The sequence below is a fragment of the Ictalurus punctatus genome, unplaced genomic scaffold (assembly GCF_001660625.3).
Source record: "Ictalurus punctatus breed USDA103 unplaced genomic scaffold, Coco_2.0 tig00006545, whole genome shotgun sequence".
Classification (NCBI taxonomy): Eukaryota; Metazoa; Chordata; class Actinopteri; order Siluriformes; family Ictaluridae; genus Ictalurus; species Ictalurus punctatus.
This window is the reverse complement of record NW_026521113.1, coordinates 30,001-48,363: the sequence shown is the minus strand read 5'-3', so window position 1 is coordinate 48,363 and position 18,363 is coordinate 30,001. Positions and strand designations below refer to the sequence as shown.

Sequence of the window (18,363 nt, the reverse complement as noted above, 5' to 3'; positions counted from 1 at the left end):
ATATATATATATCTTTATATATATATATATATATATATATATATATATATATATATATATATATATATATATATATAAATATAAATAAATGGAATCAAATGTTGGCTTCTAAAATAAATTAAAAAAAATACTATATACATTTAATCAACGTGCCTAAGTGTTTAATAGTTTGTTCATTTTTTAAATTTAGGACTATAAAAAGAAAGTGTGAGAACCCCGCTTTAGAGAACCCTGAGGATTCCAGAAATGTTTTATGTATTAATTCTTTTTATTAGTAATTATTTAGTCTGAATCTTTAACCATGATCACCGTCAAGGCTTCACACGCGCAGGGTTTGATATAGAATACACACCGTGCTGAATATATCGTTGAATATAATCTCGGCATGATCTGTCGTCGCTGTGCAGGAGTGATCCTCGCGCAAAGAAAAAGAGAGAAAGCAGATGTCTTAAATCAAAATTCAGTTTATTATCCAATTACAATGATGTGTTTGTTAGAGCTTTAACACAAACATTCACCCGATCCGTTAAAGGATTCAATACCTCGTTTTATTAAAGACTCGAACTAAAATTCAGTACGAGAGAGAAGACGACGCATTCGTCTCGTCTCTCGGCGTTTGTTCTGGAAAAGAAAAGAAAAAGAAAGAACAGTGATTTTACACTAAAAGTTTCTCAGTTGTTCGGTTCTGCACTTCCGTCTTTTTTTAACGTCGGCAGGATTTATATTCTTTCAGCGACCGACCCGATTTTAATCCTCATCCATGAAGAGGACACAAACACAACAGAGGATCATGTGGCAGAAAAGAACAGGTTTGTTTATTTATTTATTTATTAATTAAACTCTTCCATTAAAAACACCCCGGAGGGCGAGACTTCGCAGTTTGTGATTGTGTTGGTCAACACCTCGGCTGCGTGCGGTTCCAGATCCGACGAGCCGCTTGCAATCGTGTCTTACAGAACGCCATTTTTACGCAAATTAAAAGATCAACGAGCTAACGTGGCAACGGAACACGACCATGTGACCTCCATCATGTAGCTACCTTAACCTGCCAGTAGGGCTGGGCGATATAATATCGAGATTGTGATAAATGACTACATGATGCACTTTTCTGAGATATCGTTGGTATGGTGATGGATTTTTTTAACGTTTTTAATAATTAGATTAAATTGTGCTGAATGGATGCCGCTGACTTGAGATCAGACCTGAGGAACGGCTAACAAGCGGGCGGTGACGCGCGCAACGAAGCGTTAACGGTGATGATCGTGAAAGTACGGATCCGTTTTAGGCTCCGAGTCTCTGAAGGGACGTAAAGCACCAGGTTCCAGGAGGAGGGTTTATTTAAGATGTAGCCAAAGACTTTATACAGAAAAGAAGGGGGGGGGGGGGGGGGGGGGGGGGGGCAAATGTGAGTGCACACAGGTCTGATCCCAACTCACACTCCACTGTTTAACATCATAGGATGTGTGTGTGTGTGTGTGTGGGGGGGGGGGTAATTCACAGAAGGAAGAGTAGTAAACAAAGTGAAGTGGATAAACGTATAAACGAGGCGTGCGCTGATAAACACGTCGTATCACCATAACCTCTCGTCAGGATTTATGACGAGAACACGGTAAGATTCCGGTGAACAGATTTATAATCTAATAACCCCCTCTGAGAATTTTTGACTAGAACTGATCGAGTGCAGCTGGAAGTGTATCGTGATACAACGTGTAACCGATCATCAGCACAGACCTGAACACCTTCTTACAGGCAAAACATCCACTTTATTTAAAAAAAAAAAAAAAAAAAAAAAAAAAAAAAAAAAGTTTAATCTCAAACCAGTTTAAAGTTCTCTCACACACCAAACTGACTTTTTTTCCCCCCGCAATCACAGAAGAACAAAGTCACACGCTTCAGTCTCGCTTTGTTTCGTCTCAGTCCGTGTTTCTGTCTGACGCTCAGGAGGAAGTGATGAAAGCGTTTCAGAGTGACTTCCTCCAGCAGCGTGGAAAATTCCCTGGAGCTCGCACGCCGTCTTGATCCCAATTTAAAACACACACACACACACACACACACACACACACACACACACGCGCACTCTCTCTCACACACACACACACACACACACACACACACACACACACTCACTCTTGAGGAGCAGGGCCTTTGTGAAACAGATAGATCGGTCTCTGAAAGCCTGAAAGAAAGAATTACATTTGATTAAGGAATTGAGAGCAAATACTTTTAACCTGAATTTTAACTTAAATTTGCTCACACACACACACACACACACACACACACACACACACACACACACACACACACACACCTGAGTGCATGCTGATGGACAGGACGGCAACTGTTTTTTTTTTTCTTTCCGGAAGTAAGAAGTGTTAATTTATTAATTACTGACCAAACAGACCCCGCCCTCTTCTTTACACTCGGCTCGTTAGTTCATCTAAAGATGACCGTGACGTGATAGTGAGCGATTTTATTCTTATTTGGTCTGACTGCTGTATCGCCGTAGCAACATGCTAAACAAATACCCTAAACACTAAATTGATCAAATTTATTTTAATTTTGGGTACTATACATTTAAAAACCACCAGCTTCCTGTTTAATTCTTCTGTATATGAAACAGATCAGGGGGCGTGGCTACGCATGAGCTCAGGTTTGTGATGTCACTAGATAAGCTCAACAACTTCGGACCAGTCGTGTCTGAAGATCACATGAACCACGTGTTGCCTTGAAAAACAAACAAAAAAAAACTATTTACGCAAACTTAGAAAATGTTCGAGATGAAAGATGCTGGTTGTCATGGGAACGTAACAATAGACCGACAGGTTAGTCTGCTGTTAAATAAACTGCGATGTAAACCAAGACTCTCGCAGCTACCGATGTTAGCGAATTAGTGATTTTAGATTAAGTGGGCTTCCAAATTTGCATATTCACGTATATTCATAGATCCTGGTGTTTTTATTTGCATATAATAAATTACAGCTGGAATAGTAAACTGCTAATACACGGCTAAGTTTTTTGTTGTTGGACTTCCTGGCATTTCGCAAGAAAATGTAAAAAGCAAAATGACCCCCTGACCTCGTGATGAACTGTTGGGAGTTCCGAGGAGCTCGTAGCTGGAGAACCCCACCTCGCTGGTCAGGAAGGAGGAGAACTGCTCCGGCTTCAGCTGGATGCTGAAATAGTTTTTATAGATGGCCTCCTGCATCGGGAGAAAAAAGAGAAATAAACACGTAATGAAGTGAAAGAAGAAGAAGAAAGAAATGTGAAGATGGCGGACGGTGAAGAGGCGAGTGTACAGTAACTGTACCGTCAGCTTCTTCCTCTTGCTGTAGGAGTTCCAGGGCTGGGGTTCGAGGATGAAGAGGCCGCCGGGGCGGAGGTGACGATACACTCGGTGGAAGAAGCGTCTGAGCCCCACGTCGCCCCAGTTCAGGTGAATCCACTTAGTGACACTCAGACACAGAATCACGTCAAACTCCTCACGCTGAGTCTCCAACAACACGTCACTGTCCAACACGTAGTTTCCCTGGGGGGGGGGTTAATGGGTCATGGCAAAAGAGCAACCTTTTTATTTTTAGAGAATAATTCTTTAGTGAACGCGCGCGCACACACACACACACACAGTGCACGTAACATTTCAACGCTGACACACCCAGCATCAAATAAACCATAACACAACATGCCAGTAACGAGAAGTGAAAGAATTTCATTATGAGTCACACCCTACACTGAACACACACAGTCATATGATTACCTGTTTACACTGCCATACTCAACTCTAACCAGAGTAGAATTTTTTTACACGATGGCATTTATGTTCCGAATAAAGTTCAGAGTTTGCATCACATTTGTAAGTTATAAACGTGGACAAACATGCAGTTTTGTAGCGTGACTTTTACACGTGAGCCGCGGACTGAATCGAGAGACAAAACATTAAAGCGGGACACGGGTAGAGACAGCGAGAGAGGAAAAGAGAGACGAGTCAAAAAGATGAAGAGAAACAGAAACTATAGAGCGAGAACATGAACGAGATAAAGTTCAGTCCTGAGCTCGTGGAGAACAGCAGGCCATGATGGAGAGTCCTTCAGGTTCTCACACACACACACACACACACACACACAGATCAGACAATAATCCCTCTAATCTTCAGTCTACATTATTAAAGACTTCATCCTGTGTGTGTGTGTGTATGTGTGTGTGTCTATCCTTGGCACGAACACACACCACTAATCACGCTCTCAGCCAATCAGAATGCACCGTGCTGGATTTAACGACAAATCACTAACAATATAAGTGATGAATGGTTTTATATAGAGCTCAAACTGAAGAAACTTCTACGTCTAAACCGCTGACATGAATATGCAAATTTGTACACGCCCCCCATATCCTCCTGCCATCCCTTACAATCCAGTACTAACTCATTTACATAGCCAGTTAGCTAACCGCTCGCAAACTAGCTCAAATTAATCAGTGTTCGTTTAATGGCAGCCAAATCATAACCATGGTGACCACGATCCATTCATCATACAGTTCTAATAATTTGTATATTGGGATGTGATTGGTTCAAAGCCGATCGACATTCAGATGTAGTGTATTTATAAATTCTGTTGTACTTTAAACTGACGAATGTGTGAATGTTATGCAAATATCTTCCCGCGTTGTGATGTCATAACTTTGATCAGTGTTTGATGGAGCTCTTACCCTTACGAATGTGACGTTGGAGGGAAAATTCCCAGGAGGAAGTGTGGGCATGTCGGGGAGAGGAGGAGCAGCGATCGGTCCACGGGAGACGCAGAGAGAAACAGGAAATAAGCGGTTCCCGTTGGACGATTCGGATTCTCTGATCCGGTCCGTCTTGTTTTCTCCGTCCTCCACTGATCCATCTTTTTCTCCAACATTTTCAGGTTGTGCATCTTTATCCTTTTCCTCTCCATCTTCTCCTCTCTTCTTCGACGTCTCGACCTCGTTCCGCTCTTTCCTCGCCTGCAGCGTGTGCACTTCCGAGAGATAATGCCGGATGTTTTGTTTCGCCGCGTGGATCAGCGCGCCGTCTATGTCCAAACCCACGATGCGTGCCGGACAGCAATTTTTAGCGATAGTAAGAGTCATGTGACCAGTGTTGCAGCCTAAATCCAGGACTTCCTTCCCTCGGAACCATTCAGGTTTAAAGACGTGGATCCGAGCGTCCTCGATCGCGCCTGGGTTCCTGTAACCATAGTACTGATTGTAGTTCCCGTACTGAAACTTCTTCTGCTGCTGCTGGTTTGGTTTTTGCTGGTTGCCGTTTCTCGTGTTCTGTTTGTGGTTGCTCCTCTGCTGCCCCCACTGGTTGGGAGGATGCTGTTGTGCCAATTCTGGACCTGTTGTTCGGTTCTTATCCCAACACAGGCCGCCAGTGTTCTCCGATCTGCTGCTGCTGCGCTTCCGTTTGCGTTGCCGGTGTGACGTGTGCGTCACAGGTGCCTGCGTGTCATCTTTTTCCTCGTGTACTTCCTGTTTTGCCGGACAGTTCAACTCCGTTGCATCTTCTTTCATAACAGCTTCAGAGTCTGTGCTGTCCTGAAGATTAATCCCCGAGGATGCTAACGTGCACGCTGATGATTCTGACGCTATGCACCCTACTGATTGGTTGAGCTCCATGGCCTCCACCCCTTCGCCTCCTCCTACACCAACTACACTTCCTGTTCCTCCTACCATGCTTTCTCTTCCTCTTCCCACACCTCCTCTCGCCGTTATTCCTCCATGATGCCGGTTCCGGTGTCTCCTCCGTCCTCCGCCGCTCTTAAAAGGCGTCAGCACGATGCCCGCGTCCCCTCTGGTGCAGCCATTCAGGTTCAGCGGGTCCGTGATGTCCCTCGGAATCAGGATCTCGACCGGATCCCGGCTTTTAGACGGCAGCGGAGAAGATTTGGGCGTCTCCGCGTTTAAAGCCCGGTTCACCTCCTCATCCAATAAGCTGTTGAGGTTGAGTGGGTCGAAAATGTTCCCACCCAGCAGGAAGTTGGTGGGCAGGACGGATTCGCTCTCCGAGTTGGCACGGCGGCGACGTTTCCCAAACATGGGATGCTTAAATCCGCTGCTGATCGTACACCGACGTTTGTTTGGTCTCTGCTGATGGGGTTTAGGATTCTGGACGCCATCTTGGTTTTGCGTCGTGGAGTCTGATGCGCGGACCACGTTGTCGCGGATTGCCGTTTTGTTTCTGTTCTCCTCAGCAAGGTTACAAGCGCCATCTTCCTTCGCAAATTTTGCCGTTTCAGCAGACTGCTGAGGATTTTCAGCACCATTTCCGGAAAGTTCTAGCTGCCGTTGTGGTAAAGACGCGTACTCTGGCTGCTCGCACAGTAAAACAGTCTCTTTATCAACAGACATTTCTATCATGTTCTAATCAGTGCTGTGTTGTTAGAGCACGTCGAAGGATCTGAAACATTCAGGTGAAAAACACTAACATGAGAACATTCACAAGCACATTTACATATACATACATACATACATAAATATACATATACACACACATATATATATATATATATATATATATATATATATATATATATATATATATATATATATATATATATACACACACACATACATACATATACACATACATACACACACACACTTAGTATGCTAATCTGCTTAGTTATCACATAGCCAATATACTATATATAAATATATACTAATATTTACCTCAGAGTAAACATTCGAGCCCAGTCCAAAAGACTTACAATAACATATACAATAATTTATGATAGATTTATGAGCAAAAAACACTTCTGACCCCTAAAAAATTACTTTTAATAGTCGAGTTTTAGAGAAAGAAAAAAAAACGTTCACTTAACGTTACCTTTATTTTCCAGTCGTGCGTGACTCCGCCTCCCTGCGCAGGAAACCCCGCCTCCGAGCGTCACATTCACCTCGCGCTCATGAATAATTCACAATTCACCACCAACAAGCTCAACTCGACGAAAAGGAGGAGGGGTTTTTAAAAATAATAATAATAATAACAACAATAATAAATAAATAAAAACTGACCAGTCCCCGTAGACTCGCCAAAAAATCACCCTCAAAGCGATACCGGAAGGGGAAAAAACGGGGGAAGGAGGGAGGGGAGGAAACCCCAACAAAACAAAAGAACAGCCTTGACAATCTAGCAACTGTCGTTTTAGCGCGAGCACTTATCAGCTTTAGCAACCGTCACTGAATCAGCTCTCTGGTTAGCACAGTGGCTAGCTAACGTCATATTAAAGATAAAAAACAACAGTAAGGTTAAGGAGACACGTTAGAAAACAAGGCCTGAATAAAATTATCGATAGAATTATGAAAATTAATGGACCTGTGTGAAGGTGTGGATAGTTAATAATATTATATATTAACCACAGTTAAATTTTTATTTTATTTTTTTTTCTTTTCCATAAACTCCTAGCTAGCCTACGACATAACTTTCAGCGGCAGATTCTCGCTGTGGTGAGCGGGCGTTCCTGCGGTTTATATAGTCCCAGAACCCTCGCGTGCACGGACGGGCAGACAGCGCAGCCAATAGGTAGCCGGGCTGCATTTTATGCGCCAATCAGATCAGCTATAAGGCGGGACTAGCCTACTTTTCGTTTTGTAGGCGTTTATATAGATGCCTGAATAAAACTCGAAAACTCGTTTCTTCTTCATTAAAAATGTAGATCTTAAAATTAGGGGGAAATTTCACTTCATAATCAGTGTCTGGTGCAAAAACAAACATTACATTGGATTATCTGGGAATGGAAATTGTTTTAGTTGGATTTTTTTCTGCAGACTTCCTGACAGGCACCGAAAAGCCCGACTACACTTGTAATGCACCAAACAGTAAACACAAGGCAGTTTGTAAGGGTTGTTTATGGACAGACATGCCGTTAAATAACATTTCTGTTCAATTATTTTTTGTTCACAGTCTACAGTAACTGAATAAATCCTGATATATGTTATATGAAACAGATGATCAAATCATGAATGAACCCCACCCCCAGCACGTGTTTGATGGATGAAGTCTCACAGAATTCTGGGAAATGTATTTTCTCCCCAGTTTTTATTTCCTGAAGCTCCACCCCAATTCCAAAGCATGAAATCCAAACTGTGGTCCTGGATGGAGTGTATAATAACTCTGGCTTGTGATTAAATCCATGCACAAGCACATACTTTGATCAAAATACCTATATTCCACATGTCAGTGGATCTCCTGAGCCTCCATCTTCCCCACTGGCACCCTGCCTGGATAATCCATCCTACACAGTTTGGTAATTTCACTGCTCTAATTAAACTTGCTCATGAACCGATGCGCTGAATCTGGTCTATTAGAGCAGGAAAATCAGGACAAACTGCTTGTGCTAAATGGTTTGCAGGCAGGGTCGGGAGGGTTACTTTAAAAATCTATTGCTTTAAAGTTACAAATTACTGTATAAAAAATGTCATCAGTAACGTAATCCAAGTATCACAATATGAAAGGAATGTAATCTGATTATTTTTGGATTACTTCAAGGTCACATATGCAAATAAAGTCAAGAGAAAAGCAATACGATCTAAAGTACATTTATTTAGAGCTTATTTCAGAGCTTAAACATGTGCAATGTTCGGATTTGTTTTAATAAAATAAATAAACAAATAAAAGACCTCTGTCCCTTATGACGGTAACATTACATCACAAAAGCTAGACCATATTCTGGTTTTCTGAAAAGAGGACACCTTTTTGTGTCGTAGAGTTCAGAACAGTGCTGCTATGAATGCAGACTTTAATACACTGAAAAAGCCACACGATTAGCATCACGTAAATAAATATAAATTCCTACTTTCTTTTGAATGTTCATGGAATAAAATAAAATATCAGATACTGCGAGTGAACCTTCTGCCATCATTTACACATTCGAATGGCCGTGTAATACGAAGCAACGCGACAAGATTAAATTAAACATGACCTTATATGGTCATGGGCGTTGTTCCGACTCGGGACAGCTTCATTCGCTGCTATTGTGGAGTAACTGTTTAACACCGAACACAACATCGCTTCCCCTTCACGCGCTCGCTGAGAGGGGGGTAACGGTCGAGAGGCAGGAATTTGGACAATAGTTGCTGTGAGCCTTTTATAATCGACCAATCGGTGTGCGAGGAGGCGGGGCTTAGAGAGAGGGTTAAAGCAATGCACACACACGCACACATCATGCAGTATTAGACCATAAACACATCATAATGAAACTAAAGCAGAATCCCGGACATTTTCTCAAATTTAGAAGCTTTTTTAAGGTCTGAAAGAGAGGACATGTTCCGGGGAAAAGAGGACGCACAAAAACAAAAACATTTCACAGAACAATTTGTGTTTCTACCAAATTAACTTTGTGCAAAATGTATTAGCGCTGCACCAGGAGGTTCTCACGTGAGCCACGACTGACTGTGTTGTGTTCTAGCAAAAGATTCATTTCTTTGGTTTTAAATGATTAAAATTGTAATCCTGATAGTATTCCCTTTTTTTACTAAATGCACCTGTAATCTGATGACTTTGTTCTTTGACGTCACTGTAACGGATTACAGTCATCAGTGTTTTATATCGTGATTACGTAACGCCGTTACATGTACTCCGTCACACCCCACACCTGTTTGCAGGCGCCATGATTAACGTTTCTGTTATTTCACACTGACGTCGGCCCAGAAACTAACATTAGCAGGTCCATCTGAGGTTGACTGCTCTTGACTAAGAGAGGCCAAGTGCTCTAATTAGATTCTAATTTTAGATAAGCTAGCCTGCTGTTATATGACATCATAATATATTCATCTAACTAAAATAGGACTGGAAAAAAAAAAATCCTGAAACAATAAACAGAGCATCACCGATCACCGAGGGCTTTTCTGTGCTCGCCATATGTATTGTATTCTAGCAGGAGGGATGTTGATTATTATATTTATTAGATTTTTAATACATGTAAGCTATTGTAATGTAGTCTATTAAAGGTGCAATAGTTTATTTATTTTTTCTTCTTACTAGTACAAATAATCTGGGAAATATCTAGAATATGTTTAAGCAATGGCATCGAGTGTATTATGTGGCTGAGGAACCCTGTTTAGAGGACTGCGGTCAGGGCCGAAATGATTGTCTGTGTTTATATGAGCCTCCTGTCAGTCTTTTTCTAAACACGCCCCCCCCCTCTCAGTCTGTTTGGAAAGGAATACATGGCATAACTGTTTGAAAACCAATTTGACCAAACAAACTTTTTCTGAGGTAATAAAAGACATGAGGAACGTTAAATGTGGCTCGGTATCGTTAATCGGGTTGGGTGGGGCGGATATGGTGACACCCTGGGCGGCTATCTATAACGCCTAATGGATGGACAGACCTTGGTATCGCGAACTTCAATTGGCCACCATACACTGAGGGGACGCAAATAAGAAAAAATCATTTAATGTTGTTCTACTTCATCTACTTAACCACTAGAGCTCCAATCTTGATTAATCTCGACTAACACACCTTTAAAATGATGGGATTTAATCGTATAACTGCACGGCTACACGCTGTGAAGTGGACTGGTTCATTGGCGGCACTTGTTTTGGAAACTATTTTAAATTTTGAGGCTCCATGTGTTTATTCTGTGCTTCCCAAGTCCAGAAAAGCCATTAGAAAAGAAAAAGAGTGGGGAAAGAGTTTGCTTTATACTTCCCTTGTTATTTTTTATTATACTTATCCATTTCCTCTAAAGTCTAAAATCACAACGTGTAAATCTTCCTCTTCTCTCAACACTGTTTGTTTAAAAAAAAAAAAAAAAAAAAAAAAAGTCTTCCAAAATTAAATCCCTGAAACTGTGTGGACATGCTGGAGCTGTAATTTATAACCGGGAGCAGGGGGCGCTAAACCTCCAAATAAAACTCTACCGGCCTTTATTTTTATCGACTTCCTGTTCTCTTTACCTCTGCTTGATTAGTCATAAAAAGTGACAAATAGACAGTTTATAAGTGTTGAATGTGTAACTTCATCTTTAATCGAACATTAAGAAACACTCTTAGAAAAAATATTCCTTAGGAAAATATAAGACATAAAACACCTTCAAAGAACTTCTGTAGCTCTCTAGACTAATTATTGTTCTCAAACTTTAGTAATGTTCTACATAAAAACACATTTTAAATTTAAAAAGTAAAAAAAAGGTTTTGTACCAAGCTCCATTTCATTAAGTTATTATTATTTTTTAAAATATAGATTTTTAAAAACTATTTTTTTGGCTAGTTTTTAACCTCTTTGTGTCATGCAGCGGTCCCAAACTGTGTGTAACTTTTGTACGTTCAGAAATAATATACACTAAACAAATTGTCTTTATTACATAATTTAGACCTGAATGTTAACATTTCTGGACATGCGAAGATTTGTTTATTTGAGATATTTCAAGCATAATGTTTTAGCCTTAAACAAACAAAAAAACCTCATGGACAATCCATTTAGTTTTGAATATGTTTGACAAAATCTAATTTCTTATATTATGCCATTTTAAGCTTTAAAAAAAGAGAAAATCTATAGAATTTGGATATGCGTATAAATAATTTATGCACTGAAGGGTCAAAAATTTTCCCTCTAAATGGGTTCTACTTGGAAAGGCAAACGCTCAGGTGTAGGGATCTAGAACCTTCCCCGGGGGTACAAACTAAAGAACCTGTAAGGAATCTATGGACACGCTGTGTTTTAAGAGTCAGTCTGAATGTTAAGTCTGTCAGAGCATCAATCTGACTTTCTTTAGAGGGAAAAAACCTCAGCAGCCACGACACTCTTAATAATACGTAATAAAATTAGAGCTTTATTAGGTGAAAAAATGTCAAATTAATTTACATCGCTGTACATTACACAGAGAAATAAATATATTTACAGGATCTGTTTATAATATTGAGGAAACGAGGTGGAATATGGAGATAAAGTCAGAGAAGGCAGAGGAATGTCAGCAGTAAGAAAAGACCATTTCAGAGCTGAGATATAAACCGACTTTCTCACCTCGCAGTCTCGCTACAGCCTCGGCATCGAAATGAGACACGGCCCCAGTGAGGGACTTTAAATAGGACACAGCCGTAGTGTATTTATTAGAGTAGTCCTGTGTATGTGTATATATGTGTGTGCACGCGCGCGCATGCCCTCACCACGGCCTCCAGATGGCGTGTGTGTGACTCGGGAAGAGCTCTCGCCTCAGAGTCTGCTGGGCCGAGACACAGTGAGGGGTCAGAGGTCGTGGAGGAGCCTGGGTCGCTTGGGCTAAGCTCGCTGAGACTGCCTTAGTGGAGGTAGTGAAAGACGAGGAGGATGTGGAGGAGGAGTCGGATAGAGGAGAGACAGATGGAGGGTAGTGGAAGTGGCGGGGGACGGAGAGGTACGTCGGAGAGGAGGAGGAGTAGCAGGGCGATGGAGGAGGAGACAGCGAGTACGGAGGAGAGGGATACGGGGGATGCAGGACGAACGAATTGGGATACAGCCCATTAGCAAACGAGAAGGGCTCTGCGCCCGCTCGGACATCGCCCGTGACCCACGTGTGAGTCTGCCCGTGACCTCTGACCTGCGAAAGGACACCGGTGTGTGACTGCAGGTGATGGCGAAGGCACTGGATGAAGTTCTCCCGCTGCGACAGATCCACACACTCGATGAAGCTGGTCAGGCGAGAGATGCACTCCTGGAAGCCGGCTGTGTAGATCGGGCTGGTGGGGGCGTGAGCGTGGACGTGAGGGCCGTCATGGAGCCCTGTGACGGGCACACGGGGTCTCCCGGCGGTCTGCGCAAGGGCAACAGGAACACACTCGCCCGGGTCTCTGTGAATTTCTGCTGATGGGTGTGAGGAGAGAAATTGAAAGAGGGAGGCGGGAAATGAAGAGGACACAGGAGGAGTCGTGAGGTCAAAGTGTCAGAAATAGAAAGTGATTTGAGTTTATAAGATTAAAGGTGTTAGCGTAAGTTGTTCGAAGATCAAAGAACAACAGGGAATGAAAGAAGAGGACAAGAAACGAGTGTAGGACAGAAGGAGACAGACGGAGGAATGTTGGGATTATAAACGGGTGTGAAGTGTGAGACAGAGAGGAAACGAGGTCAGGTAAGGAAAACAGAAGGGATGTATGTGTGAGGGGAAGTGTGTGTGTGTGAGTGTGAGTGTGTGTGTGTGAGTGTGTGTGTGAGTGTGTGTGTGTGAGTGTGAGTGTGAGTGTTTGAGTGAGTGTTTGAGTGAGTGAGTATGTGTACGTGTGAGTGTGAGTGTGTGTGTGTGTGTGTGTGTGTGTTTGGGGGAAAAGATGGATAAAGGAATAAAACATGTGAATTAGATGTTGATAAAATGATGATTTAAATCAAAACAGTAAACAACGTGTCATTTGTTTATATGTGTGTATCTGTGTAATTTATTGGCTACACGCACAAACCGTTCCTAGCAGCCGCTTACAGCCGCAGTCGCCATTTTGGCAAATAATCTCATGTTCATGAACATTTATAAATCCCTTTATTAAAGCATCTAACACTAATAAACACGTGTTTATTATAAAATCATGTGACTGATTATTTAATATATCACAATAAAGATATAACGGTTAGTTTGGTTTTTATTACATTTATACCCATCTTTTTATGCAATAATGACTTGTACACACTTTGTCGTGCACTATATGTCACTTTGGGACAGAGCCGTTAATATAACCACACAGCTAACATTAGAAGAGTGTAGAAGAACAATTTCCCCGGAATATAACCCAGACGTGGAGTGGAGAATTACTCTGTCCTCAGAACTGACCAGACAATGGTCAAATGGTCAGAATGTCCTGAATAAATGCAGGAGTTATTCTTTAAGTGAATTACAGTTTTGGATCTGGAGAAAATTAAAGCAGTGTATTTATTTTTTATTTTATTTTATTTTTTTTTTACTGGGGAAATATGTTTAGAAACTTTACCAGCATTTTCTTTTGTGTTTGTCGCTTTTTTCCTGATGTACTCCACAGTGAGCTCCAAAATCTCTGCTTTTTCCAGTTTAGGGTTTTGTAGTCTCTGAAAAAAAAAAAAAAAAAGAAAAGAAAAAAAAGGGGGGGGGGGGCACAAAAGATGATGAAGAAAAACATCTGTTTAAACTGTTAGCATTAAATACAACAGAAATAAATGATCCACGTTACCTTTAATGATTACGGGAGTAGTTCTGTTAACATGATCACACTACTAACTGTGACTGGAAGCAAAGAGCCACCAGTTTTCTACCAATAATCAGTATGATAAATAATAATAATAATAATAATAATAATAATAATAATAATAATAATAATAATAATAATAACGATTTCTGAGACATTACAGGTATTAGTACGTCTTAAAAACAGTGACTGTCTTCACTGAGAGCATTCTCAGGTTAATTAAGAACTGATTAAAACAAATCTTTTTTTAAAAAAATCCCTTTGTACATTTTTTTATTTAAAAATATAACCGTGCTCCGTTTGTTCCAGTTTGCAGCGCCGCCATTTTGCTAGCACTCTGTTAGCATAAACTCTGATCGATTTCTGCATCATGTCCTCCACCAGTTCTATCCAAAACCGTGTATTACTGTAGTATAGAAACCTACATTTAAATTATACATCTACAGTATATACACCATATCGATAATGGAAAAAAACCTCATGTTTCTTAAACTTCCTGTGTATTACTGTAGGGTTTTTTTTGTTTGTTTGTTTTTTTTTGCCATGATGCTAATTTGTGGCTCCCGTTTACTGTCTATTACGGTATTATCCATAACCACTAATGCTAATCGGCGTTTATTTATTTTAGTTATTTATTATAAATTTCATATAATAGTAAACTGTAATACACGATATGAGACGTGTAAAGATCTCATCTGGGCAGATTAGTTGATCAGATATTTGGACAAATATAGAAAACTTTCTCTCGCGCTCGCGCTCTCTCTCTCTCACTCAAACACACACACACACACACACACACACACACACACACACACACACACGGTAGTCTGTATTGCTGTTTGCTTGAAATGTGCTTCATTGTGATAGATTTCTCTCTCAGTACCGAGTCCAGTGTATGGTCCAGCAGGAGAGTTCTCAGTTCATCTAAACGCTGATTAATCCGATCTCTTCTCTTCTTCTCAATCACCGGTTTCAGGACCTGAATCCATCAAAAGTCATAGAAGTGATTATTAAACAGGGATTTTCTTCTCAAAATAAATAAATAAAAATAAATAAATAAAGCGAACCTGATGCGACTTTTTAAAACTAGAACAAACTTCGTGCATTTAAAAAAATAATAATCTTTAGACCTCTTCTTATCTTACAATTGCACCATTATATTCAGAGATATAAGCAACAACAAAAAAAGCAGGAATAAATAAACAAATAAATAAATAAATAAACAAACAAACAAACACCGGTAGTAAAGCTACTCACTCTTCGGGATGCTCTGCGGTTGGACATTTTCGGAGTCCCCATGCTTAAAAGTTAATATCCTTTCCTCACCAAGACCAGCTTAAAACAACGCCAAAGTTCGTAAGAAAACGATGGAGAGAAAATAATAATAATAATAATAATAAGGAGAAGAAATCTTTTTAAAGTCCGCTTTGTCTCGTGCTGTGAAGGAGCTGTGTGTGTGTGTGGGTGTGTGTGAGGCGCGCGCGTCGTATTTATAGGGAAGGTGTATGACCTTCTGCTTCACTCTGATTGGTGGAAAGGTGTCAGAGATGTTAATGACGATGACACCTCGGACCGCTAGCTCCTCAAACCGATCAGGACTTGAGCAGGACCCGGAGACACACCTCATCAGGCTGGATATTCTAAGATAAGAAATCTTTGAGTTTGCACATGGATCTCGTTAGCGTCTTCTTTATTGTACACTGAATAAAATGCTTCACCTAGGCCTAACGGCCATTTATAGTAACTGTTTCTTTTCTCAACTAGTTTTAATACTTTATAACATTTTAGCGTCAAAAACCAAAATAACCTGCAACAACGCCGTTTCTGACGCTTTTCATTATTTTCACTGCAATTAACTTATGTATATAGTGTATTATGTATATGGTGTATTATGTATATGGTGTATTGTGTATATAGTGTATTATGTATATGCTGTATTATGTATATGGTGTATTGTGTATATAGTGTATTATGTATATGGTGTATTATGTATATAGTGTATTATGTATATAGTGTATTGTGTATATGGTGTATTGTGTATATGGTGTATTGTGTATATGGTGTATTGTGTATATGGTGTATTGTGTATATGGTGTATTATGTATATAGTGTATTGTGTATATGGTGTTTTGTGTATATAGTGTATTATGTATATGGTGTATTATGTATATAGTGTATTATGTATATGCTGTATTATGTATATAGTGTATTGTGTATATGGTGTATTATGTATATGGTGTATTATGTATATAGTGTATTGTGTATATGGTGTTTTATGTATATTGTAGACTGTAGACTATACTGAACTTCGTATAGCTACACCCACGCTGTAAGTTCTTTAAAACGCAGTATATCACGCGACAGAAGCTCGTGCAGGTAAACGTGTAGCTGTATTTTAGATGTTAGAAATGAATTAATAAAGTAAACAAACAATCAAAACGCCTCACTTGGATATATTTTCTTTCTAAACCCTCCTCGCGCTGGTGTTAGAGGTCATTTGTCTGCTATAATGCTTCATGTGGTCATAACCTGCTTATGTCTTTATGAGCCAAATTGTACTGTTTTATTGCTCAGTGTAAATACAAAGCCTAATTTGGTGATTTTGCAACACCCCGTGAACCAACACACTCCTCCTCGGAGAGTTCATGACCCCCCCCCCCCCCCCCACACACACAGAATAAAATCGTGTTTTAAAATATTTATTTCGGCGTTATCAGGTTATATTCGGCAGCTTCACTGACGAGAGCGCGTGCAATTTTATTCTGCAAATTAAATGGAATATTCACTGAGAGTGAGTAAAAGTTTTGGCACACACTTTAGAGAAATAAAATAGCTTATTGTAAATGAAACCCTTTGGCTGTTAATAAGTATTAAATAATAAACAATTACTGCTACTTATTTTCCTTTACTGATCTAAACAGAAACAACAGGCTACATAAACCATGCTGCGTTCTGATTGGTCAGAAGGTGCAGATTAATTTTGTATAACAAATCACATGCAGGTTAATATTTAAAACGTGTCGCTGTTTCACAAACACAAAGTAAAACGTGTGTAAGCGTTCATAACCGCGGGGGTGGGGGGGAGGGGGGGGTATGGAGGAGGACTGCGTAATTGCGCGCGCGCGTACATCGGAAAGAGCAAAGCAACCTGGACGCTTAAAACTTAGCTTAGCTTGAAACTTTCTCATGGGAAAGGGAAGCTGAATCCGCGCGCGCGCGACGTGTTAGAACGAACACGCTCGCACCGCAAAGCGCGAGACTCGAGCACCTTCACGTCAGCGCGGCTTTCAGAGAGGGCGCACGAATACACAACTGAAATGGGGGAAAATCTAATAACGGAATTTAATCAGCAGTAACGCAATGACCAGAGTGATGCCATGACCTGAGACGCGCACTCACAAGTTTTCCTGCTCTTTATGTCCGCCTATTAAAGTAGAAATATAAATAGTGGCAAATGTACAGAGACGTGTGTGTGTGTGTGTGTGTGTGTGTGTGTAGAGTAAGGTGGAGGTGTGATGTCACACCTGTGTGCTAAGTGTGCTCATGTTTTGAATTGTAGACAAACACACTGCCACGTTTGCCAAGTGCGCATGCGCATTCCTGTAAAAAAAATAAATAAATAAATAAACCTCACCGCATTTATTATTTATTTATTATTTATTTATTATTTATGCGGTTTGAAAGTCAAAGCGTACTAAAGAGTACTGCTACTTGTCGGTACATTCTGTATCTTTAGTGTGTCTCCCAAAAACTAATTATGTCTGAGAACCTGGAAAGTGAAATCCCGTGGGAAAGCTGGAGGTGAGCCTCCGTGCACGGTGAGAGCGCGCGCACCTTGGCTCGTTAACCTCATTACCATTGTGACCCGTCAGCGCGTGCGTTTTAACGGCTACAGAGGACAAACGCTCGCACATTTCCGTGGGAATGACTGCCATGCAGGTCTCACACACTCCACACCAGACAGCACTGCACTGATTCATATAATACACATCACTCCGATACACAGCCTGCGGCGCGTGCTGTTGCTGAATGTTAATCAGCCACCGAGATGCTTTTCTCAGTTACCATGACAACAGTAACATCGCAAACTGCATTTCCACTCAGTAACCTGCAAAGTTTATTCATACATTCATTTTCCCTGATGTCGTGTAAGAGAAGGGTTGGTGTGTGTGTGTGTGTGTGTGTGTGTGTGTGTGTGTGTGTGTGTGTGTGTGTGTG

The 18,363-nt window shown here is 40.8% G+C and overlaps 2 protein-coding genes across 3 annotated transcripts; both read right to left on the bottom strand.

Annotated features, from left to right (window-relative positions):
* Window positions 1-448: 448 nt before the first annotated feature.
* On the bottom strand, window positions 449-7,483 carry LOC128631201 (7SK snRNA methylphosphate capping enzyme-like). Of its 2 annotated transcripts, none has more exons than XM_053679278.1 (5): window positions 6,851-7,483; window positions 4,702-6,421; window positions 3,308-3,526; window positions 3,076-3,199; window positions 449-2,176 (listed from the first exon to the last, which is right to left on the bottom strand). In XM_053679278.1, exons 2-5 carry the CDS (start codon window positions 6,379-6,381, stop codon window positions 2,124-2,126), a joined length of 2,076 nt encoding a protein of 691 aa, XP_053535253.1. In that variant the 5' UTR covers window positions 6,382-6,421; window positions 6,851-7,483; the 3' UTR covers window positions 449-2,123. The 2 variants fall into 2 exon arrangements, with proteins under 2 accessions (XP_053535253.1, XP_053535254.1); XM_053679279.1 differs by lacking the exon at window positions 6,851-7,483 and adding an exon at window positions 6,694-6,832.
* A 4,292-nt stretch (window positions 7,484-11,775) lies between these two features.
* Window positions 11,776-15,606, bottom strand: LOC128631200 (transcription factor HES-7-like). Its single transcript, XM_053679277.1, has 4 exons — window positions 15,403-15,606; window positions 15,029-15,124; window positions 13,915-14,008; window positions 11,776-12,805 (listed from the first exon to the last, which is right to left on the bottom strand). Exons 1-4 carry the CDS (start codon window positions 15,442-15,444, stop codon window positions 12,129-12,131), a joined length of 909 nt encoding a protein of 302 aa, XP_053535252.1. The 5' UTR covers window positions 15,445-15,606; the 3' UTR covers window positions 11,776-12,128.
* Between the last annotated feature and the right edge of the window lie 2,757 nt (window positions 15,607-18,363).

Bases quoted from the DNA above. Each gene is read 5' to 3' on its own strand.
- LOC128631200 (XM_053679277.1), bottom strand. From the start codon at position 15,444: ATGGGGACTCCGAAAATGTCCAACCGCAGAGCATCCCGAAGA. The intron at 15,125-15,402 runs GTGAGTAGCTTT...TGATGGATTCAG, and splicing joins ACCGCAGAGCATCCCGAAGA to GTCCTGAAACCGGTGATTGA. The intron at 12,806-13,914 runs GTAAAGTTTCTA...CACACCCATCAG, and splicing joins AAACACAAAAGAAAATGCTG to CAGAAATTCACAGAGACCCG.
- LOC128631201 (XM_053679278.1), bottom strand. From the start codon at position 6,381: ATGATAGAAATGTCTGTTGATAAAGAGACTGTTTTACTGTGCGAGCAG. The intron at 3,200-3,307 runs GTACAGTTACTG...CTCCCGATGCAG, and splicing joins GCAAGAGGAAGAAGCTGACG to GAGGCCATCTATAAAAACTA. The intron at 2,177-3,075 runs GTCAGGGGGTCA...TCTTTCTTTCAG, and splicing joins TCCCAACAGTTCATCACGAG to GCTTTCAGAGACCGATCTAT.